General features: G+C 41.8%; 1 protein-coding gene across 1 annotated transcript in view; it reads left to right on the top strand.

Annotated features, from left to right (window-relative positions):
• The window catches only part of DGKB (diacylglycerol kinase beta), a 511,490-nt gene that overhangs the window by 454,241 nt on the left and 31,612 nt on the right, over positions 1-25,637 (top strand). Inside the window, exons 21-22 of the mRNA XM_088453127.1 lie at positions 7,728-7,848; positions 11,454-11,514. Of these exons, the coding sequence (XP_088309253.1) occupies positions 7,728-7,848; positions 11,454-11,514 (182 nt within the window). The remainder of the gene's footprint in view (positions 1-7,727; positions 7,849-11,453; positions 11,515-25,637) is intronic.

Genomic DNA, 25,637 nt, shown 5'->3' with positions numbered 1-25,637 from the left:
TGATTATTATTATGCTGTTGACAGTGATTTTATATATATATATATGTGTGTATACTGTAAATATACAGATCTAGTCGCCCTCATCGTTGCCGAGATACGCGCGCACAGCTTCACGCATTGCGGCATAGTGGAGCTCTCGCCGGGCTGCGACTAGGTGCGCCCGGCGTTCTCCCTATTGAAGTCTATGGCGTGCGCGTGCATACTCAAGCCATAGATGCAGACATGCGAGTCGCACCATCCATGCCGCGATGCACTACATCTGTATATTTATATTTATACTGTATACTGTGTATATATATAAGTCCAGATCGGGCGGCACTCATTGCAATAATATCACAATATACGGATGTGACCAACGTTTCAATGTTTATCCAAACATTTTCCTCAGGGCATAAATATACAAACAACATAACTCACCTATATACCCCCACCGGACCGTCCATGTCGCCACCTGCACGCGGAGTCCCGCACGTAAAAATTACGTCACAGGGAGCGCCTGCATCAGCGTCACGGAGGGGCCGGTCCACGTGATGACTATTCACCAATAGAAACCAATGGGTCACCAAGCAACCGGACAACAATAACAATACCACTGTTATCAGAAAAAAGCACTAGATGATATACCAATAAATATAAAACAAACAGACAACCATACATAGACAAACATATACACAGATAATGTGAAAGGCAGCAGCACATAATTTAAAGGACATCATATCTGTCTTGAATATACATCAAATAAACATAATCATGATGCCAGCCCCATTAAACAATCATATATAATACAAAATATAAGGAGCCCAATAGAGATACGCCAGACAGCGCTAAATACAAACTGGGTTCCAATCATAAATATAATACACATTAAGTGTCATAAAAGATTATTGATGTAACAAAAGGCAATATATACGTGTCCCAGATATTCATTTAACCCCCGAGGGAACAAAGTGTCCAAGCGAGAGATCCATCTGCATTCCGCCTGTAAAATTAGCAAACCACGATCACCACCTCGTTGGGGAATTTTAATGTGGTCAATAATGCGATAGCGGAGAGCAGCCAAGCTGTGTTTTGCCTCCAAGAAATGACGGGCCACCGGTTGATCAGTCTTACCAGTTTGTAAACCTGATGGAAGACCTATGGACCGCCATTCTTTCCTTGAAGGCCCTCTCTGTTTTGCCCACATAATATTTTGCGCAAGGGCAACCAATCAAATATACAACAAACTTCGTAGAGCACGTAACTCTATGACGAATTTGATACTTTTTACCAGAAAATGGATGATAGAATGAGTCTCCACATATCAAGTAGCTGCACGTAGTACATCCAAGGCACTTAAAACAGTCATTACGGGCAACGTTCAAAAAGAGATCCTTGCTGTGTTGGTAAAGCTGATGTCACATCTGTTTTCATGACCTAGTCCCAGATATTGCGGCCTCGTTTGTAAGCCGGCATTAGACGCGTTCCAGAAAGTTGACTAAGTTGTGTATCCGATTGTATAATAGGCCAATACGATTTGCTGATACGATTAGTATGAATACTATTAGAGTTGAAAGTATTAACCCAAATTAAATGTTTTTGTTTCCTCTTTATATTTGATGGTTCCAATACTTGTGATCTTGGAATTTTGAGGACTCTGGCCCTGATTCAGAGCCGGACGCTCTGACAGAGCGCTCGCTCTGAATCAGGGCCGGGCTATTTTTTTTTTTAGAGTGGCCTCCTGGCCGCTCCCACAGCTGTGGGTGACCACCCACAGCTATAGCATGCGGCCAGGAAGATGGTCGCGATGGTCAAGACCATCGCGACCATCGGGCTTGCGACGAGACCCTTGTGGTAGGGTCTCGTTGCCGCAAGACCCAGAGAGATTTCGGCTCTAACAGAGTGATGTCAGTGGGGCCGGCCCCAAAGGGAGGAGTTCACATGGGAACGCCTCTGTTTGGGCAGCCACTCCCCTGGCCCGCCCACCAGAGGGGGCGTGCTGTCAGTCAACATCGACAGCAAGCCCCCTTTGGTACGAGACCCAGAGTGACGGCTTGCGCATGCTCTCTGGGCCACCATCGACCCGGTTGCGAGCGCTCAGCGCTTGCGACCGGGTCTGAATCAGGCCCTCTGTTTGATCTTACGGAGAGCGTTTCTATCGTATCCTCTTACAGCAAATTTATCGACCATATTATCTAATGCTTCATTTAAGGACGAATCATCACTTATGATGCGGCGCACCCGCAGCATCTGAGAATATGGAAGTCCACTTTTAAGGGCCACAGGGTGGTGACTTGATGCGAGTAAGATGTTGTTACGATCTGTGGGTTTGGAAAACATGGTGGTATGGATGTTAATGTTGTAGACTGTAATGGTGCCATCCAGGTAATTGACTGTGGAAGTGTCCATATAATGTGTACATTTGACTGGAGAGTCTGAAGAATTGTGAGCAGAGATCAGAAAACAATGAGGTCCAGTCCAAAATAGGAGCAAGTTGTCAATATAGCGTAAATAAAGCAAAATATGACAACTAATTTCTGGATTACAAAAGAATAGTTCATCCTCCACACAATACATGAAACTATTCGCGAAGGAAGGTGCTACATTAGATCCCATAGCGCAACCTTTCCGTTGTAAGTAAAAGGAACCATTGAATGTAAAATAATTGCACTCTAAAGTTAATTGCAAGAGCCTTAAAAATAGCTCAATGTCGGGACCCTTGCACAATGGATTATTTGTGATCAGAGTTCTCACAGCAGCCAATCCTTCATGGTGTGGTATACAAGTGTATAAATCTTGTACATCTATAGTGACTAAAATGCAACCTGTTGGAACAAAATTAATCCCAGCTAATTTATTAAGTAAAGATGTAGTGTCTTTTAAATAACTAGATCTTGACTGAACACATGGCTGTAAAATGGAATCTAAAAAAATAGACATCTGTTGATACATAGATCCCCTGGTGGAGATAATAGGCCTTGCAGGTGGATTTTGACAATCCTTATGTATTTTAGGTATAGAATACATTAAAGGAGTTACAGGGAATACAGTACTTAAAGATTCAAATACCGACTTAGAAAGTATACCATCATAGACAGCATTTTATCTCAGGCTGTCAAATTCTTTTTTATAAAGGATTGTGGGGTCTTTAGAAAGAAGACAATTAAGTATCTGTATCATTGAGTTGTCAATTTATTTCTGATACATAATCGGATACATTTTGGATGACAATGGCTCCGCCCTTATCGGCTGGCCGTATTACTATGTCATGATAAGTACTTAAAGACTTCAATGCCTGCCATTCTTCTTTGGTAAGATTTGAATGTGCATATGTATGTTTAGTGGCTCTCTGTTGGACATCATTATCGATCATATGGCAAAATGTCCGAATGGAAGAATTCGAAGATACAGGGTCAAATTTAGACTTTTTCTTCAATGCACTAGGTATCCTGAGATGTTCATCACAATCAACTTGTTCATTTGGGACAACATTATTAAAGTGTTCACGTAAACGTAGCTGTGGGCTTAATTTATAATGCTCCACTTTCCAACGAAACTGGTCAAAGTTATTAGTGGGGACAAAATTAAGTCCTTTGGAAAGAACATTAGTTTCCATAGGGGTTAGCATACGTGAGGAAAAATTGAAAATTATTTATTTTTGGGTATTGGAGAATGCTCGCTGCCTCGTCCTTTTCCCCTGGCCCCCGCGCCTTGTATAGCGCCTACGGGGTCTATATCCTGTGCCCTTGTGCGAACCCCTAAAGGGTGGCGTCCATATGCAGAAGCAGAAGGTTCCAAATCGCTAGCTGTTGTGGTACCATCAGTAGATGTTTCAGTATCAAAAGTGGCTCTGTTGTGGCGATAAGGAGGACGCCTCCTTGGTAACCTACCCATATTACCAATCCCAGTGAGCCATGGATAGACTTGTTTCCTAGTATAATCCATGTTTACTTTGTCCAATTTGGCCCTTTTATAGTTTACCAACTCCTTACGTTATTTATCAATCTGTACAGATAGTTTATCATACCAGTTAACTGTGCAATCCGATGTTAATATAGGTTTATGAATAGTCTCAAACTCATTAATTTTAGTGCAAATGACAGCCAGTTCACGAGAAACCTCTTCAATAACTAAAAGAATTAAATCATAAGAACATTTCTTAAGAATGGAAATCCATTTTTTTACAAAAAGGAATATTAAATCTTCCAATTGTGGGCACATTTTTTAGACGAAAACCACGTGGGATTTTACCCTCCTTATGGTAGTCTGACAAAGAAACCCCATGGTAATAGTAGTTTTGTTCACGTCTTTTAAGTTTGATAAGTTCCCGGAATAGTTCAATATTATCAGGATTTCCACTAGAGGCACTGAGATTCTCTTTAAAATGGATATTTGCTGCATCGGCATCGGAGTAACTAAAAGTTTCTCCATGTATAAGATCTATATCAGCTATCAATTCATCCAAATCGGTGTCAGTAGGTGCAGACATAATAGAAATTAATATTGCAAAAAATTGTTAATCGTGCAAACAGCAATAAATGTGCAAAATGTCACAGTCCAGCAGCAATAGATGATTCCAATAGAAAAGTGTTTTTGTGCAATAAATAGATACAAAAAAATAGAAAAAAATTGTGTATTCAAAAGAAACAAAAAATAAAATAATATATATATATAAAAAAAATAATAATAAAAATAATAATAAAAAAAAAAATATATATATATATATATATATATATATATATGAACATAGTTTAAAGTCATACAATAAATATTTTGTTTCTCTGATTGCATAAATGCCAACATTATAGACTCCTCCATTATTTATGCTGTAGCGATAATCTATATAAATCCCTGTTAGATTATGTGTATTATAGTCACGGTGAAGAAAAAGAAAACTCAGAGACCACTCATTTGATTGCAGCTGGGGCGATAGAAGGAAGTGGGCTGGACATCTCCCTAGTGACTTTTATCCGAACATCAAGAATGAGTGCAAGAGGTCAGATGTACTGTGTGCGCCATTCACATTGTGCTGACATCAGTGCCTCATTTATGAGAGCATGCCTTGTTTACCCATGGCACTAATAGGAGGAGACACGTGAAGTCGCCTCGTTTATGGAAGAGGGCAAAAGAGACACAAAGCTGTGAAAACATTCCCACACGCTGTAACCACTCATTGGCTACGAAACCATCATTCACAAAAGCTTCACAATACTCTCCCTAAAAAATAGTCTGAGAATAGGGGGCTTAAAGCACCATTTACTACAGTTGCCGGCTGCTGATCACTTTATCATTCACTGAATTGGACACATTTTTCAGTGCTGTGTTAGGTTGTTGGTGCATCTGTGCTGGGGGAGAGCAGTGATCAGCATTAAAGTAACAAAACAAGTCTGCTGGTAATCATAAGATCTGCAAAATAATTTGTTTTATTAGGTAAAATGACCCATGTAATTACTACCAATTATCGATAAATATATACGGGGACTTGTGTACACTGAGCACTACTCCAGGTGGCTTTGTATAGAGGCAAAGTTCAGTGATGCTGCCCATACAGAGAAAGATGCTTCTGCTAGATGTGTACCACGTGGCATAGGTGTGCATATGGGATATAACTACATCCCGTGCATATATACAGTATGTTATTTGCAAACACTTATTATTGTGTTAGTTTCAAGAGGGTAACAATGAACGCACCACAATATATATCCTTAAGGGCCCCAGAGTTTGGGTGTAAGCAGACAGAGCAGTGCTGATATATATAGTCCTGGCACCTGTGTCGGTACTGGTGAAGGAGTGGTCAGTGTCTCGCTTCTGGATTGTCCAAGATTGGTGCAGTGGGGTGACTGGTGTAATAGTGATTTCATTGACACTGGGCAATGGCTTGGCAGGGAAGGGGCCATTATTTTTTATAGGGTCCAGACATTTCTAACTATTCCTCTGCTCACTGATTTATTGATACTATATGGTGCAAACTGTACCGTCTGTATAATGCGTAATATACTACTGGTTGTAAATATAGCAAAAATTATATTATATATGAAATAATACTTGTGGTGTTTCATATAAAATTGAATAGCATTAAGTTATTGCTATGGCTTCCATGGTGAACTGGCTGCAATTGAAGGAACACATATAAAATATACTGTAACCATCACAATACAATTCAAACTCCTCACACTCGCCCAATCCTATTCCTCCTACAACTCTGACCTCATCTCCCTCCACACTCCCACCTACCCACTCTGCCTCGCCTTTCCTCATGCTTCTACCCCGTGCTCACCACCACTGGAACTCTCTCCTTCCCCCTATCACACTTTCCACCAGTGGCGGATTTAACACCCCCAATAACATTCCCCACCTCAGTGAGCCAGCTGCAGTTCATGACTGCACTGACTACACTGTGGCTGGCAGTGACATCCCATTGGAAGCGCAACCTGCCAATCACACACAGGATAGGCAGTGCCAGGGGGAAGTGTTTTCTCCCCCTGGTATTACCTGTCCAGTCTGTAATTAACAGAGAGTGTGCTTCCAGTGGGTAGCCACTCCTCTGCCTTTCTGGCAGCCCTACTTGACTTCTAGGAGCTGCAGCCGATGCAGTCCCTAAAAGCCGGTGTTTTGTGCATGTGCTGCCCCACCACCGTTCGTACGGATGCGCCAGCCCTAGCACCTGCCAGAATTTAGATCCATTGTGCAGGGTCTGCCTCCTACTCTCCAGACTAGTGCTGCGCAGTGCTGGCATCACAGGCAGTGATAGCCCCCTTCATCTGAGAGGGTAAGAGCCGCTGCTGCTCTCCACCACTCTCCAAAGCTTCAAATGGGCTCCCAAATCCCTCTTCTTAATTAAAGCCTTCTAGCTATCATCCTAACGAACCACTCTATGCTCCTCCCTCACTGTCTCTCCCCTCTGTATCATACCTGTCTGTCTGCCCCTCTCCTAAAGATTGTCAGCTCTCACAAGCAGGGCCTTCTTCCCTCATGTGCTTTTCCCTCCTGCACTTATAAAATCATTTCCACCCTTTTGTTATTAAAAAGTGTAATATGTAAATACTCCCAGCACCACAAAAGTGTAAAACACACTTTAGTGGCCCCAGTTTACAGTATACCACACAGAAATCCCAGTTCACATACTGTATGCCACAGTGTCCCCCAAACTGGTGCTGTGGCTTGGAGTCCCCTCACGTGTTGCGTCCCCTTGGTGTCCGCCCCTTGCCACCCTGTTATTAATCGGGCACTGCTTGTATCCCCATGTTCTGCGCTGTTTTGTACTGTAAGTAAGGCCCCTTGTGGTGCCATATAAGGATAGTAATAATAACAATCTTTGCTCTGAAAATAAATGAATATCAAATTAACAATGTATATATCTTAGTAAAATAGTAGCTGTATGACCCACAAATGTATCATGTACTGTATGTGTGTTTCTTAAGTGAAGAGTGCAGCAGTGACTGACAGAACCCATAGGTATCGGGAAGGGGACGGAAGTTTCTGGTCACCTCTTTGCCTCCTCTGTCCCCAGTGTCAGTCAGACGCACCTGATTTTAATGTTGGCCAATCCTATTTTTTGATGGACAGATAGTTGGGTCTCCAGAATAATCGGAACAAATACATTCTCCTCTGATAAGCTTCAGAAAGTTTTGATTCTTTTTTTTTTATCTGTACTGGCAGCTCTTTGTTATAAAGTGCAATGGCTTTGTTATAAAGTGCAATGGATTTGTTATGCCTGAAATGAGAAACATTGCTGTGAATTGTCATTCCAGATCTAAGCGATCAGCTGCTGGAGGTGGTTGGCCTGGAAGGAGCTATGGAGATGGGGCAGATTTACACGGGGCTGAAAAGTGCTGGAAGGCGTCTTGCACAATGTTCCTCTGTGGTTATACGGTATTATTACTATCATTATTTTATCTAACAATCATTGCTTTGTTTATATTAAATGAATAATGTATTACATTTGGAAACAAAGGTATGCCCATTGCAGTTCCCCCAACTGTTCATTCTTCTAGAAGATGCAAATACTTATAGTAAAGTCAGACAGGAATCCTCTTTCCTGACACGGTCAAAATGCAAATATAATTTAGGTAGTACATACAATCGGCTTCATATCTTTTAGAATGTAAGCTCTTACGAGCAGGGCCCTCTACCCTCTTGTGCTTCTCCCTACTTTAGTTTCATCTACTTCTTACTCACCACTAGGGCACCTAACACTTGGTTGCTTATGCTCTGTTGCTTATCTGGGTGTTATGGTCGCTAATGTAGCAATGTATATTATCCTTGTCCTGGTCCTGTAGTGTATTGTTCTGTAAGTTGCTTGTCTACAACTTGTTTATGTACTTTGTATGGCACTGCAGAAAATTTGTGGCGCCATATAAATAAATAATAATAATAATATCATATAGCAGCCACACTAATGATTTATATACAGCGGGAGGGGTCCAGATGCTTTCACTCAATCAGAAGGAGCAGGTCCATAGCTGGTCAAAAAGGGCACCCTGTGCTGGCTGCTCCCCTAAACGTGTGAAGTCCTGATGTCACAATGAGGGGAACAAGGGGAAGCTGAGTTGTCTTCTATTTTAGGTTATAAGCTCTTATGAGTTTTCAGGAGGACGCTCCAGACGATGGCTTCCTAGGCTGCAGGGTGTCGTTTCTAATATCTAACAGCAGGCGGTACTCTCTAAGGTAACTTCTAAGTTCCTTATATGATCTAGTAGGGGGACACAATATTCCTTTTTTAATACATGAGCATCAAATGAAAACAAAGCAAGTTTCTTATATTATTATCGTTTATTTATATGGCGCCACAAGTGTTCCGCAGCGCCTTACAAAGTACATACACAAATAATTTGACAACTGACTTACAGTAAAAAATAGGACAAGGACATGGATAATATACATTGATACATAAGTGACCACAACACCTAGATATGCAACAGAGTGTAAGCAACCAAGTGTTAGGTGCCCTGGTGGGGGGTAAGAAGTAGGTGAAAGTAAAGTAAGGAGAAGCACAAGAGGGTAGAGGCCCTGCTCGTAAGAGCTTACATTCTAAAGGCATACATTATATGAGGTGCTCCTTATATCCAGGTGTGTTTTACCTTCACAGACAGTTATAGAGCACTTTCACAATGAGTCATGTGACATAAGTGACATCACTTCTCATTCAGTTAGTAATATTTATCATGATATTCCATATATAATTATTCCAACTATTGTAATACATGATGAGATTAAATATTATAATTATAATGGTATATGACACAAATACTTTACATACTGTAGCATGAAACAGAAGGTTAGGATGACCCTGCCAAAATGAGCTAAATATAAATAAATGTGTGTTTGTGTGGCATGTCTGTACCAGTGATGTGTAGTCAGGTGAGGCAGAGCCTCTCCTGTCATACTTAGGTATACTCCAGAGTTTGGACTATAAAAAATGATAAGAAAAAGTTAAAGAAAATATTATAAATATCTTCTTTGTAGTCTTCTAATTATTATTATTTTTTTAAATTTCTTTTTATTTGTTGAAGCGTCATGCATAAAAGATTTTACACATACAGAAAATATAATATGATCACAATGGATCGAACTGCAGAAAAATACAAATGTACAATTCCATAAACTGAAATAATATCATAGGTTTCATTGCTATAATATAACATCCTCTGTATTCATTTATAACATGTACATTTACTTTGGCATAAATAATACATGACAAATTAAATGAAGTTAAAAGAAAAGAAAGAAAAAGATCTCTCTCCCCCCCCCCCCCCGTCCACCCATCTAGTCATGGTACGTATCTAGAATGATAGGGGGATCATTTTCAACCATTCGCATTAAATACCATGAGGTGGTATGTAAACTGTGGTGTATTTGACGTCGCATCTCAATGGATAACGTAGTTATGTAGCTTTCCCATACATTAAAAAATTTATTTGTTTTATATTCCTTTTCCAAGATAACCTCTACCCATTCCATACGAAATAAATTAAAGAGTTTAGATTTCAATAAGGATAAGGATGGAGTATGTGGTGATATCCATTCTTGTAGAATAGTTTTGCGGCTTGCCGCACTTATAGCCATTAATAGCCTCTTCCCTCCCCTATTTATCTTAATGTTTTGTGGTAGAATGCCCAACACAGCCCATTCCGCTGTCAAAGGTAAATTATTTATTAATTTGGTTTCTGCGTATTGCTTTATTTGAAGCCAGAGAGTTCTGATCAATGGGCAAAGCCAGAAGCAGTGAAATAAATTTGCGTTCTCTTCCCCACATCTATAACAGGTATGTGAAGTTGAACGGCCCATTTTAAAGCTTCTCTTTGGGGACAAATACGCTTGATGAAAAACATTTAAAAACATTTGCACATACACGGTTGACGGAAATAGTTTACGGGAAGTCTCAAGTGCCTTCAACAAGTCATTAATGGTCAATGAAGGGAAATGAGACAACCACTTTACCATACCTGTAGTTGAGGTAGAATGTTCCATATTATCTGTTAAGGCTATGTAGCAATATGAAATAGCTTTCCTGATAATATCTTCTAATTATTTTTATAGTCAAAACTCTGGAGTAAAAGTCTATGGCAAGTGAGGCACTGCCTCCCCTGTCTACCTTTTCCGCACATCCCTGATCAAAGCACACAAAATTACCAGCACTATATACTGCTGCACCTTTGTATAATGCCCACATGTAGTACCCTCGGGTTCATATATGTGAGTGTAAATCTGGCTCTGACACTAGCAAGTGTCTCCCCAGCCATTTACCTCACCGCACGTCACTGGTCTGTACATATGCACTACAGAGCACTTTGTTATGGCATGGTAACATTAGTTTTCTGTAGCTTAATAGATGGGGTGCCACAACATTTTTAGGTTGGGAGGACTAAGATATAATTTAATTTTGGCGCCCTTAAAGGGGCAGATGGAGTAACCCGCCACACCACCTACCTCCTGACAGAGATCAGTAACCCTGAGGGGTCTTTGCTTTTGCTGATTTGGTCTATGCTGGTATACTGCAACTGCTCTCTCCCAGTCTCCTCACTCACAGAAACACAGACACAACACTGACACAGCGCTACCACGCAGCTCCGGAAACACATGCAGCCAACAGCATGTCCATGTACAGACAAATTATTCAACCAGCACTGGGAGAAGAGGACGACAATTACCCACGTGCTGCCAGGAGTTCTAGTTTGGCGCAGGCTTAGGAGCTTATCACTACGGTGTGAAGTCGGCTGTTTTCCTAACTTTAAATAAATGAAAGGCAGCCTAATGTGTGCCTGCATTGTCTGGTACTCCGCGACACAGTACAATGACTGGTGTCTCTCGCAAATGTTGGGGGAGGGGGTGTAAGATGTTCCTATATTTATACAAAAAACACATATATAATGTATATGTAAGTAATGCACGACTGTGTGTATTCCACATCCACAGATTTGTTAAAGAAAGTTTTTATATTTACTTAACTAATATTTATATTTTTTTTCATTCAAAAGGACAAGCAAGTCACTTCCTATGCAGATAGATGGCGAACCGTGGATGCAGACACCTTGTACGGTGAGCATGTTTGTATTAGCAGAGCGGCACTTTATTATTGTTTTGATGCAGTGTGTACTATTGTGCTCTAAGTATTGGAACAAAGCCTGTAAAAAAAGTACAAAAGGTTTTGTAAATTCCCCCAGGCTGCAAGATCAGTCACACTCATGCGCAGGTTGCCCCAACTGCACTCCCTTCTAATTATATATCGAGTTTGTATTATTATTATTATTGTTATTAATAATAATAATAATAATATGCTAGATATTTAAAAATGCTATATTACTTTTATTATTATATTTGATATTTTACTATATATAAAAAATGCTAGATTATTCTAATTATTATTATACTAGATATAGAAATGCTATATTATTATTATTATTATTATTATTATTATTATTATTATCTAGATATTGAATGTGCTAGATTCTTCTTCATTTTCTTCTTATTAATTATTATAGACATAGAAAATGCTAAATTATTATTATTATCATTATTATTACTATTATTATTATTATAGATATAGAAAATGCTGCATTATTATTATTTATTATTATTATTATTATTATTATTATTATTGAATATGCTACAATATTATTCTACATACAGAAAATGCTATATTATTATTATTTTTATTATACTAGATATAGAAAATGCTACATTATTATTATTTTTACATTTTTGTCTATAGTTCCCCAGTATTGCTAGCATATGTATGAACTTCTGAAAAATATCTGCATAAAGTTAATGTCTGATATCATGACTTAGAATTATTTATAATAATAATTGGTGAATTTTGATGTCATTAGTTTTGTGTATTATAACAAATTCTCATTATGGGTATTAAGAGTCAACATATAGCTTTGTGTATTTTAGGGCATGAAATTCTCTAGTGACTTATGACTGTGTTATAATTGTGTTATAATTGACAACAGAGAGCACATTGTCTAATAAATAAAGCACAATATACTCCAGAGAACCTTACTATATGAATAAAAGTAGGCTCAGACATGCGTATGTGGTGTGCAACTTCACACCCCTTGGGGAGCCCCAAACTTTACCTAAAGTGTGTCCTTCCCACTAGGGGCGCTGAGGGGGGAAGCGGGTACAAATTACCCTGGCCCGGGCTTGCTGCAGGGGCCCGGTGGGGGCCCGGGTCCAGCACCACTCCCCCTCCCTCTTAAGTCACAGCAGCCCAGCACACGCTGCTGTGTGCTGGGCTGCACTGGGAGACTGCTCTTGACTGCTAAAGCAGCAGCCAGAGCAGTCTCCTGTGCCTATGTTGGGAGTGATCATGCTGATCGCGCCCCCCATTAGCTGTGTGCCGGGCTGAGGGGCACACAGCGCCCCCCTCCCCAGCACGCGGCACTGAAATATTTTTTTTTTCTTATTTTTTTTAGAAGGTGGCATGGCCACGCCTCTCTCAATTAGACCACGCCCCCTGTCACCTGGGCCCGGTGCGGCTCTCATCGTCCCTGCTTCCCGCATCAAAGCCAGCTCCACGGTTAGAGGCAGCCTCTTGTTGAATCCAAGATATCTGGGGTGAAAGTGCTCTATCCGGATAGAGCAGTTTCACATTGGCCATTTTGCATTAAAAAGGGGCTGCCTTGTGTTGCTTAGAGAGGAGCCGTGCGTCCTGTCCTCCTCCAGTGTCATAAGACTCATGGGCCTATTCATCAACACTAAAAAATTGATGGAGGTAATTAGGTTTAGAACTCGCATGGAGTTCTACCTAATTACCGGAGGAATTAATCATTCCTCCTCTCCATCAGTATCTAATCTGAAAAGCTGTCATTTTCTCGATGACAGCTTTTCAGGAAAGAGATACTTTTCCCTGCCTATACCTACCTTACTGCAGCTGTAATCAGTGCTGCACATGCGCCGTTACGTTCACAAAATTCTGTTTCCCCCCACAACCCTCCCCCCCCCTCCGCTCACCACCCCTTCCCCCACCTACCTGGCCGCTGCAGCCGCGGACCCCGACCTCCCGTCTGAAGAGGAGAAATCAGTAAAGTAAAATATTTCATTACATTTTTTTTTTTTTTTTCATTTTGTTTTACTTTACTGTTTTCTGCCGGGAGAGCAACAGTCGGAGCCGCAGCCGGAAGCCGGAGGAGGGACGAGGAAGCGACGGAGGGAGCTGGAAGTGGACCTGCCCAGCTGAAAGCAGGTAAGTGTAACCCGCTATACGCCACCTGAGAGTGGTGTATACTAGTAACACCATCAAAAATCCGAAAATACATAATTTCCGGAATTTGATTGCTAGCCTAATTTACACATCCCCATACTAATGTACTAATGTATGGGGAGTGTGGAAATGAACGCAGACAGACTTAACCACGAGATATCAGTGATATCTCCTGTGTTAAGTGTCTTAATTAATACTAAAATAACGGTAATTAAGGAAAATGTCCTTTAATCCATTATTTTAGTGTTGATGAATAGGCCCCTCAGAATGTCCAAATAACACTTAAGCTGTACAACATGACATGTAATAAAGTCACTGCCTTAAACTTCCAGCTAGTGCTGGGGAAGAGCACTGCATGACCAAAATGTGACTGTTGTTATGAAATCCTGTGATGCTAAGGAATTACCTATCGCGGCAATAAGAAATTAAAGGTCACCCCAATGTACTAAAAAAACACAAGCAGGGACAGGGGCTCCGACAGTAGCTCATCCCTGTGGTGTGTTATTAGAAGCGAAGTGATCGCTAATGCAAACACTTCACTTCTCCTTATGTGGAGATGTCGTTATCTACCGGGGTCAGACAGCTTAGTAAATTCCACAATTAAGTAACCTATGGGTGTTGCTTTTGCAATATAAACGGGGGACTGCAGCAGATACCTCCTTCTGCTGCGGTCCCCCATACATACATCTCGAGGATACTTAATATTTGTGGGTACTCACCAAAAATGGGTGTTTTAATGGTATATCCCGCAAATATTACTAAATAAATAGGCCCCAAGTGCCCATGTATTTCTCAATAGCCGTAGCTCAATATTATTAGCAGAGCAGCAGGAGAGGAATTGGTGCTGTGCGATCTCTCTCCCTAAGTAGTACACAAAACACTTGGCCAGAGTACATAAGGTGTTAATTGTGTAGCGCAGTTGTATGGTGCCAGCGGTGGAAAGTCCATATGTGATGTTATCTTAACCAGTTCTTAGGTTTATTGAATCAGGAAGAACAATAATTAGCACATGACACAGGGATATAACAGGTATGTAAACAATAGTAAAGAGGCAGCCTAGAGCATTAGGGTACTGCTGGGTGTTGTAGTGTGTCGGGCGTCTGGGTGGTATGCCCCCGGTTCCTAGTAGGCACTGCAGGGCTGCTGTCATAGGAGATTCTCAGAGGTGCGTCCATTAATGGAGAACGCCGGGGAGGAAAGACGCTTGAACAAGGCGTGCGTGCGTAGCAGCACATGTCAGGGGTCAGGCGTCCTGTTGAGCTCCGGCAGATCCCAGTCCCAGAGTAGTGACTTTGGCACACATGTGCCCTATAATGCCCATAACTACATCTGTAAATGTGGGGCCACTCACATATGAAAGAGTGGTGCCCCCTCTTTCAAATTATGTGGCCCCCTTAGCCATACCTCCCAACATGACCCTCTCCAGGAGGGACACAATGCTCTGGTCCTGGACTTCCCTGGTAAATTATGATTGGTGGAGGCTTCAGAGGTGGGGCTGCAGCACAGTCCAAAATTCAAATAGGGGAGTCACACCAACTGCCAGTGAGTCCCAGCCAGTGATGTTTGGCAGCGTGTGAAATGACAGTTGGTGTGACTCCCATTTTTGAATTTTGAACTGTGCTGAAGCCCCGCCTCTTACCAGGGAAGTCCAGGACCAGAGCATTGTGTCCTTCATGGAGGGTCATGTTGGGAGGTATGCCCTCAGCAGCTATTGTCTAGTGATCACCTGTGGTCTCCAGGCAATATCGTCCAGCGCTATGGAAAAAAAATAGTTTTGTGCCCCATTTCCCCCATACTGGCCAGCACAGATATGGCGGCACGCTCTCCTGAAAGTGGCAGAGTCTCCTCTTTCAAACAACGTGTGCTCCCTTAGTACAGTAGTTATTGTCTGGTGATCAACTGACAGTAACTGAAACATTACACAAAAAAAATTACATTTTCCACAGATGGTGGGGGGAACTAAAGCCCATATCTCTCCCATCTTGTACCAAATAAAAAAGTGATCTCTTATTTCATGCTGGATGTTGTCTAGTTTTTAAAATTGTAGGGCTTGTTGGACTACCATATTATTCTTACACATAGGAAGCGTTTAAACCGAGACATTTCAAAATGTTAAAAAAATTTTAATTTTTTTTTTTTTCAATGCATTTTCAATTAAGGTGCAGATTTTTGGTCAAAACCTACATATAGAGGGCCTGATTCAGACCCGGTCGCAAGCGCTGAGCACTCGCAACCGGGTCGATGGTGGCCCAGAGCGTGTGCGCACGATGGAGCCGGCTCCGTCGTGCGCATGCGCGAGACCCGGATAGCGACGGGCAATCCGTCGCTCCGGGTCTCGCACCAAAGGGGGCATGCTGTCGATGTTGAGTGACAGCACGCCCCCTTTGGTGGGCGGGCCGGGGGGGTGGCAGGCAAGACCGAGGGGTCTGTTTGAGCCGAAAGCTCTCTGGGGCTTGCGGCCACAAGACCCTACCACAAGGGTCTCGTCGCAAGCCGCTTGCATTAGCTGTGGGTGGCAACCCACAGCAATGCGTGGCCAGGAGGCTGCTCCATAAAAATAAAAAATGACGCCCTGATTCAGAGCGAGCGCTTTGTCAGGGCGTCCGGCTCTGAATCAGGGCCAGAACTGACTTTACTCTTCTGGAAAGGTGGTTTATTGGCAAACAAGAACCACAGAGTATTTCTTTGCAGTGCTTATAATAAGACGAATAAAGTTTGCTTTTGGTTTGTTTTCTTGAAATGTCAATGAAAACATGTTTTTTTTAGTTACATTATTTTTGTTATTTTCTGAAAATACAAAGTCTTTGGGAAAAAAAATCAAGGTATAATTTGTGTGGGTGTACCGCATAAAAGAATCATTAATGTTGAAATGTGACGAGGGCAAGGGTGAGAAAACATTCAGCAGCAAAGGAATTAATGCAGGGGCACACGCTGGTAATGGGGTTGGGTATGAAAATCCCGGCTGTCGGGATGCCACTGGTCAGAATACCAACAGCGGCATCCCGGCACCCATAAGAACGACCGGTATTTTCCTAACTCTCCCTCCCCGATGCCTAACCCTAACCTCCCCCCCCTAGTGCCTAAGCCTAACCTCCCCTTCCACGTACCCTAAACCTACTACCCCCTCCCGGGTGCCTAAACCTAACCGCCTCCCTAGTGCCTAAACCTAACATCCCCCTCCCCGCACCCTAATCCTAACACTCCCTCTCCAGTGCCTAACCCTAAACCTCAGGTCAGGTGAAGCAAAGGTCAGGGCTGGTTGAGATCAAAATAAATATATAAATGTTAAAGTATGGCCGCACGGGCTCCGACGCTTTTATCTTATTTCTTAATATTCTAAGTTATCCCAGTCTATCTTGGTGTGTGCTGCTTTATAATAATGTTGTCCCCGTTTTTTTTTTTTATTAATATCTTTTTTCTATGCTTCATAACTACATTTGTATTCATTCCTAAACTGCTGAGAGTGCCTTCTAGTGCATTTATATGCAATGCATTCATAGCCCTCACATAATTTATTTCCCTTTTCACTCTTTATGCAAAATGGGTTTTTAGCCAAAAAACACATTAGATGGACGACTATCAAGGTGAAGCCAGTCATAGGCCACGTTCCGTCTACCTTGGCAGCAGCCCGCTGTACAAAAGGCAAAGAATGTCTCACCTCTGTCCCCTCTGCTCAATAAACCGGAACAATGCCACACGGCAGCAACAAAACAACAACTTTCATACACATTTCACTGTGTTTGCTTCTATAGAGAAGTATTATAGTTACTAAAGTCGATACCGATATTTGTATGTAACTGTACTTATTAGTAATCTTTATCAGGTTATGGACTGTGGGTATAATTGCCTACCCTGCCGGAATTGCTGAGAGGCTCGTAAAAATCGGGTGGCACTACCGGCCACCCGGAAAGGTGGACTAGTCTCCCGGGGGTGGGGCCAACTGGCCGTCCAATTCCCCCAGTGAAGTGGGCAGCACAGGAGGCCAATGACGAGATTTGTGTTGAATCACGTCATCGTGGCTCCGCCCCCCCCCACCGCTTCGCAATGCTGGTAATATCGTCATTGCATAGCAGAGGATGGAGCTACAATGATGCCATTCCCCCGGACCAGCTCACTTCCACCATGCCTCCCCCTCCCCATCGTGCCAACCTGGCTGCCTCCTCGGCGGGTAGCGGTCAGCGACACTGTTCTGAGATGCAGCTGCATTGACACAGGCAGCCAAGGTCAGACGGAGATGCTGCGCCTCCACAGGGCTGGTGCAATCTCTGATGGTGCGACTGATGGCACGTCAGATTAGCACTGCAAACGGTGGGCTGTGGCATTAGCAGAAAGATACAGTTGCGATGCGGCAAATGATACAGTTGCGGCTGTGATAGCACGCACCCCTGAATCAGGCTCATAATGGGAGCATAATTCCCGATGCCCGCTGTGAACAGAATGCTAATGCCCGTATTGAGTCGTAGGCATCTTGGCGATCGCACCGCTACTGCTGCCGGGGGGACGATTTAGAGGACGCATCTTAGTGTGATTTGGAAGCAGCAGATTCCAAGTGTTGTTTACCCAACGCCACTGGTTAAGAAGGTTTTACATCTTTTTGAATAATATAGTTATGGGGTAGGATCTACAGCATTATGGTTTCCCATACTGGGGCTGGTTCAGAGGTAGACACAGCGGTGATATGCAAGCAGTAGGCCGATGTTTTTTCTTCTGCGCATGCGTCCTGATTGCGCACAGAGTTGCAGTGCAAATTTGGACGCAGGATCTGGGAATTATTGTGGGAGTTCCTGGGAGATAACAGGGGGTGGTGGCGAGACTGACACGGGTGCGTTTCGGGTGCATCGCTGAAAGTGGCTGAGACACAGAACCGCTATGGTGCACCTAAAGACGCAGAGGACGGAAATGCACGGTCTTAAGACGCTGTAAGTGGGCGTCCCAGTTACAGTCGGACGTGTCATTAGAACCTGCACCTGCGTCCATCTCTGAATCTCCCCCACTGTATTACCCAGGGCTGTTATTAATTGACACCCACAGACCAGAAAGAAATAAAGAATAGTTTATGTTATCAGCAGGCTATTGGTAAGTGAGAACCACACAAAATCTTGGTGCACCACATTTGGCGTAACATTAAATGGACGCCCACTATGGGGGTTGCAGCTAAAATTCAATTCAGTTATTTATATGTTTCTTAGTACACGTTGCCATATTTTTGTGAAAGTTCATCTCAATTCCCCAGCCACTGAATTAATGAATAGACAAGGGAAATAAATGCACATACAGTATACCAACTACAATCATTATATAGCTCTCAGCCAGGCAAGGATGTGATTGCCAAGATGATATAAGCATAAACATTTTCCCTTTGGTGTGGTTGAACGATAAAATGTAATTTTCAAGTCCTTAGAATCTGACTTACATGAGAGCATAAAGGGTTAATCGCAGTTCAGTCGATTTACAAATACAGTATCAAAAAACACATTTTAATTGAAAATTTTTTTTTCTTAACCAATATTGTCACAATTCAGTGCCTAACATCAGCCACAGGGCCTGATTCAGACCCACTCGCGAGCGCATAGCGCTCGCAAGCGGGTCGATGGTCCCCCACTGCACATGCACGAGACCCGGCCAGCGACGGGCCCTCCGTCGCTACTGGTCTCGCACCAAAGCGGGGTAGCTGTCGTTTGTGATTGACAGCTTGCCCCGTTTTGGAGGCGGGCAGGGGGGGTGGCTGGCCAAACTGAGGCGTTCCCGAAGGAATGTGGGTGAGCTTCCGGCTCTATTAGAGCCGAAGGCTCACTGGGGCTTACGGGAACGAGACCCTACCACAAGGGTCTCGTCGCAAGCCCCAATGGTCGCGATGGTTGTTATGACCATCGCGACCATCACCCACAGCTGTGGTCACCCACAGCTTAGCGAGCGGCCAGGAGGCTGTCTTGAAAAAAAAAGGGATGCCCTGATTCAGAGCGAGCGCTCTCAAAGAGCGTCCGGCTCTGAATCAGGTCACAGCTCCTATGGTCTCTGACTCTGTATGTTGTGCTCTGTCCAGGAGCCGGTAGGTCTCAAGCCCAATTCAAAAGAAAACAGACTGGTTGAATTAATTTTATTCAAATACATTTAATAGAAACACCTTTACTTTTGGCTTTTCATCGCTTCAGATGTTCTTATGTGTTTTTTTGTTTTGTTTTAAGGAATGGAGAAGCCTATTAATTAGTTGTAGAGGGAATTCTATGAAATAACCCAGAGAACGGCTCTGACATAGAAAGATATTTATGGGCTCACGTGAAATCTCTACAAGATATTAATGGTAATGAATCTTCAAAGTCTCTGAATTAAACATGATAAACTTCTGACTTGAAGCCATTAACAGATAAGAACATTGTAAAAGGAAAACTAACAATCCCATCCATTTTTATTCCTAACGTCTTTTATTATGGATTCACCTAATTTAATCTATTTCTAGTCTGTGGACAGACAGCATCTGGCACTACTGTATATCTGTACGACATCTAGATATCAGTTACGTGATATTGTTTGTCGGAAAATATGTATGGTCATTTACTAATGGTTGTACAGTACATTCATGGCGTAATCGGCAGGACAGATGTGTAATGCATCCTTACACGATGTGCCACATTGATCTAGTACTGTAGTTAGCGAATGGTCAGATTGTAATGCAGACATCCTCTCCTGCTCCTTAGATGGAACGATAACCCCATGAACGTGGCACTAGTCATTTTCTGTTGCACCTATTTGATGGGATATTGTAATCAGCCTCAATACCGTGAAATAGTTGTAGTCCGTTAAAAATAATCACGCAGAGCAAGGCAAGATAACGTCCCGCCAATTGTACCATGGGTCTATCTATAATGGGTACGGGGTATGCGGTGCACACAAGCCCCTGGGTCCAGTGGGGGCCCACATTACACACCCTGAACCTATTCATGATACTTATTTAATTGGCGTTGCAGATACTATTGGGAACATGGCAGGGGAGCCATGTTTATGGAGATCTGTGTATGCTCACTATAGATATGACCAGGAAAATGGCACCTGCACCATTTTCCTGGAGATCGGTGTATGCACAGTAGAGAGACGCATAGAGGCCGTACACGCCCTCTTCCTGCTATCCTGAAACACAGGGTTACAACTTTATACTAAATGTATTGCAGCTTCCACACTCCTGATAAGCGGGCAGATAACTAAGATACTTATTATTTTCATTTATGAAATCATTTCACTGATTTCCTCCTGTTTCGGGAACTAGTTAAAATGTATTCATAATTAGAAAAATGAGAAAAAGAGTACACCAACCAAAAAAGCACTGAGTATTACCCGCACACATTGCTCTGTAGTCACAGGCAACAGGCATAGGTTTTAATCTAATATTACATCCTGTATCTTGTGTAAGTAAGGAAACAAAGGGACATGGCTTCATATTCAATCCAAAATAACTTTTAGTTACTTTTACTGATGATAAATAATAATTATAATAAAAAATGCTGATAACAATAGCTTATAATGTTTCAAACCTTGGAAGAGATAAAGTACCGACCAATCAGCTTCTGACATTTTGCAGGCTGTGTTTGAAAAATGACAGAAGCTGATTGGTTGCTCCTTTATCTCTCTCCACTGTATATCTCTCCGAGGTTTGATACATCTTCACCCACTGAGTCAGAAACCAAATGATAATGAGTCCAGCTCTAGCGCCCTGTATATGTTTAACTGTATTACACTATTATTTTTGGGAGTTTGTTTCCATACATACACAGTCAGGTGCATAAATATTGGGACATTGATAGAATTTTCATATTTTGGCCTCTATTCACCACCACAATGGCTTTGAAATTAAACAAACAAGATGTGCTTTAACTGCAGACTTTCAGATTTAATTTGAGGGTAATTACATCCAAATCAGGTGAACGGTGTAGGAATTACAACGGTTTCTATATGTGCCTCTCACTTTTTAAGGGGCCAAAAGTAATGGGACAAACTAAACAATCCTAAATCTAACTTTCACTTTTTAATACTTTGTTGCAAATCCTTTGCAGGCAATTACTTGCAGGCAAGCCTGAAGTCTGGAATGCATAGACATCACCAGACGCTGGGTTTCATCCCTGGTGATGCTCTGCCAGGCCTCTACTGCAAATGTCTTCAGTTCCTGCTTGTTCTTGGTTCATTTTCCCTTCAGTTTTGTCTTTATCAAGTGAAATGCACGCTCAATCGGATTCAGGTCAGGGGATTGACTTGGCCATTGCATAACATTCCACTTTTTAGCCATAAAAAACTCTTTGGTTGCTTTTGCAGTATGCTTCGGGTCATTGTCCATCTGCACTGTGAAGCGCCGTCCAATGAGTTCTGAAGCATTTGACTGAATATGAGCATATAATATTGCCCGAAACACTTCAGAATTCATTCTGCTGGTTTTGTCAGCAGTCACATCATCAATAAATACAAGGGAACCAGTTCCATTGGCAGCCATACATGCCCATGCCATGACACTACCACCACCATGCTTCACTGATGAGGTGGTATGTTTTGGATCATGAGCAGTTCCTTTCCTTCTCCATACTCTTCTCTTCCCATCACTCTGGTACAAGTTGATCTTTGTCTCATCTGTCCATAGGATGTTGTTCCAGAACTGTAATGGCTTTGTTAGATGTTGTTTGGAAAACTCTAATCTGGTCTTCCTGTTTTTGAGGCTCACCAATGGTTTACATCTTGTGGTGAACCCTCTACATTCACTCTTATGCAGTCTTCTCTTGATTGTTGACTTTGACACATATACACCTACCTCCTGGAGAGTGTTCTTGATTTGGCCAACTGTTGTGAAGGGGTTTTTCTTCACCAGGGAAATAATTCTTCTGTCATCCATCACAGTTGTTTTCCGTGGTCTTCCGGGTCTTTTGGTGTTGCTGAGTCCTCCGATGCTTTCTTTCTTTTTAAGATTGTTCCAAACAGTTGATTTTTCCACACCTAATGTTTTTGCTATCTCTCTGATGGGTTTGTTTTGAGTTTTCAGCCTAATGATGGCTTGCTTCACTGATAGTGACAGCTCTTTGGATCTCATATTGAGAGTCGACAGCAACTGATTTCAAATGCAAATGTCACACCTAGAATCGACTACAGAACTTTTACCTGCTTAATTGATAATGAAATAATGATTGAATAGCCCACACTTGTCCATGAAATAGCTTTTGAGTTGATAGTCCCATTACTGTTGGCCCCTTAAAAAGTGGGAGGCACATATTGAAACCGTAGTAATGCCTACACCGTTCACCTGATTTGGATGTAATTACCCTCAAATTAAATCTGAAAGTCTGCAGTTAAATCACATCTTGTTTGTTTCAAAGCCATTGTGGTGGTGAATAGAGGCCAAAATATGAAAATTCTGTCAATGTCCCAATATTTATGCACCTGACTGTATCTACAATCTTCTCTGGTAGATGTTATCTAACCACTTGGTTACTGTACTTTTGGAAACTGAAATCCATTCATCCAATGCAGCGATGAGCTACTACCTGACACCAAGTGCCGGTCCTCACTGTAACTTGATATGCCCGGACAGAGGCACCTTCAAATGTGTCTTATTAACAGTGGCAGCTGCAGCACTGTCCAAAATTCAAATAGGGGAGCCACACCAACTGCCCTTTCAAATGCTGCCACACATCATCAGCCAGGTCTCATTGGCAGTTGGTGTGGCTCCCCTATTTGAATTTTGGACTGTACTGCAGCCCCACCTCTGGAGCCGCCACTGCCCGGGAGACATGTTTGAATAAGTAAGAGTTGTCCAACATTAGCAGCCATTTTACAAGAGCCATCTGCAATGGGAACATAAAAAAAACTAAGGTGGATATTCTTGAACAGGGATGTAGTCGGCAATCAATCCCGGCTCCAGAATCCTGATCGGTGACATCCCGATGGTAAGTATTGGGGTTAGGTTTAGGGTTAGGCACTAGGGGGAGGTTTAGGGTTAGGCTGCGAGAGAGGAGGGTTAGGATTAGGCTGCAGCAAAGTTGGGTTAGGGGGTGAGAGTTAGGATACTTAAGAAATTCTGTCGGCATTCTGACTGTCAGGATGCTGCTGTCGGGATCCCGTACCCAACCCTCTTGAACATGTCAAAAAATAAATAAATCACGCAACACCAGCTGTTTTCCTGCCTTTTACGGAATATAATTGTGAATAACAGAATGGGACACACAATTTTATTTGTGTGTTAATATGATTCTCATGATATAACAAAGCAATTTTAACACTTCAAAATAAAGGGCAAAAAGTTTAGTTTCCTATTTTATATTGGAAACAAATAACTTGAATGCCTCACCATGTTGGTATTATTATTATTATTATTATTATTATTATTATTAATAATAATAATAATAATAATTTATTATTATTATTGTTATCATTATTATTAATATTATTAATAATAATAATAATAACAGTTATTTATATAGCACACACATATTCTGCAGCATTTCACACAGAATATTTGTCCATTCACATCAGTCCCTGTCCCAGTGGAGCTTACAATCTATATTAAATTAATTTAACTATAATGATATTTTATATTTGCTAGTATTAAGATTATTTAAAATTATTTCAATGGGTCATACTTTCTAAAGTGGAAAAAAAAACATCAAGTGCAGTCAGCCAATCAGAACGCTAGTGGAAAGGGAGGAAGAGCATCATGATGGTCCCACCAGTTCCTACGGTGTCAGCAATCCAACCATTTTCTGTTTATCAATTTAAAATAGCAGCGCAGGTTTTTGAGTTCCCTACGCCAATGTTTTAAGCGACTCATGGCCAAACGGCGGTTCCTATAAGTAGAGGGAGAAGAATTGCGCATATAAAATTAATAAAAATGGAGTACACAAGAATCACATGCCGAAGATGGTGACTTTCTATAAGTTTTATGTATCAGGCTTTAGAGGGTTAACGAATACTGAAGATCAACCGCAACATTCCAAAATATTAAAATATAACCTCTCGGCTATCCCCTTTACATACATTAATTAAATTTGTTTACCTGCCTCTAATGTCTTTTAATTTTACAGCCATCAATATTGTTTTTGAGAACTGACAACATAATTTGCTGCATGCATGCTCTCAATGTGGTGAAATTGGGCGACAGAGGTATAATAATGCACAGGCTTTTAAATCTGTGACTGGTAAGAGCAAAGATTTCTTGTGAGTAATTTCTAATTAATTTGGGTTAATTAAGAGAAAAATTGCACATTTTAATTAAGCTTAAAATAATCCAAACTGTCATTTCCTGGTATCTGTGGAATAGATTACTTCCATGGTCTGACACGGATCTGTTACAGAGCCGAGCATGGCGGCGGTTTTATTAATGCAAGAGGCTCTGTGATACCTATTAAAAACAAAACATGCAAAAATAGTATGAATCATTTACATAATGTTTTTCTGTTCTGTCATCCTCAATTTGGTTTAGGATTAATGATAGAGCCATTACATTCTCTTGTTTACCTGAACGAATGCAAGTGAGAGAAAGTACGATAGAAATACAGTACATGCCTACGCAGAGAAATTATTTATTTAATGGAGATACCGAGGAATGTTGGATTGAGTTGGCCAAGAAAGTGTTTTTGGAAAAAAGATGGTGAAGGTGAGGTTTGAGCCAGGGGAGTTATATGAGGGCAGGGCGGACCCCTGGTATAGGCGGGTGGTAAATTCTATCACTTTGCTGAAGTCTAAACCATATGCGTACACCTCTGGGAAAATGGTGCCATTTTCATGGAGGTTTTTTCTGAGGTAAGTTGAATAGGTGCATGGTGTGCAACCCATATTAATGAGAATGTGGTCCATTCAATAGATAGAAGTGACATCTCTGAGGTACGAAGTACTGCGCAAAGTGATGTCACCAGCTCCTACAGTAGCAAAGCGATAGGTTCATTCCGAGGAATAATCATATAGCCCACAAGACGACTCAAAGATA

This window comes from Taudactylus pleione, unplaced genomic scaffold (genome assembly GCF_031769625.1).
Source record: "Taudactylus pleione unplaced genomic scaffold, aTauple2 ptg000571l, whole genome shotgun sequence".
In the NCBI taxonomy this organism is placed as follows: domain Eukaryota; kingdom Metazoa; phylum Chordata; class Amphibia; order Anura; family Myobatrachidae; genus Taudactylus; species Taudactylus pleione.
Note: the sequence above shows the minus strand (reverse complement) of the source record. Positions and strands in the feature narration are given on the sequence as shown.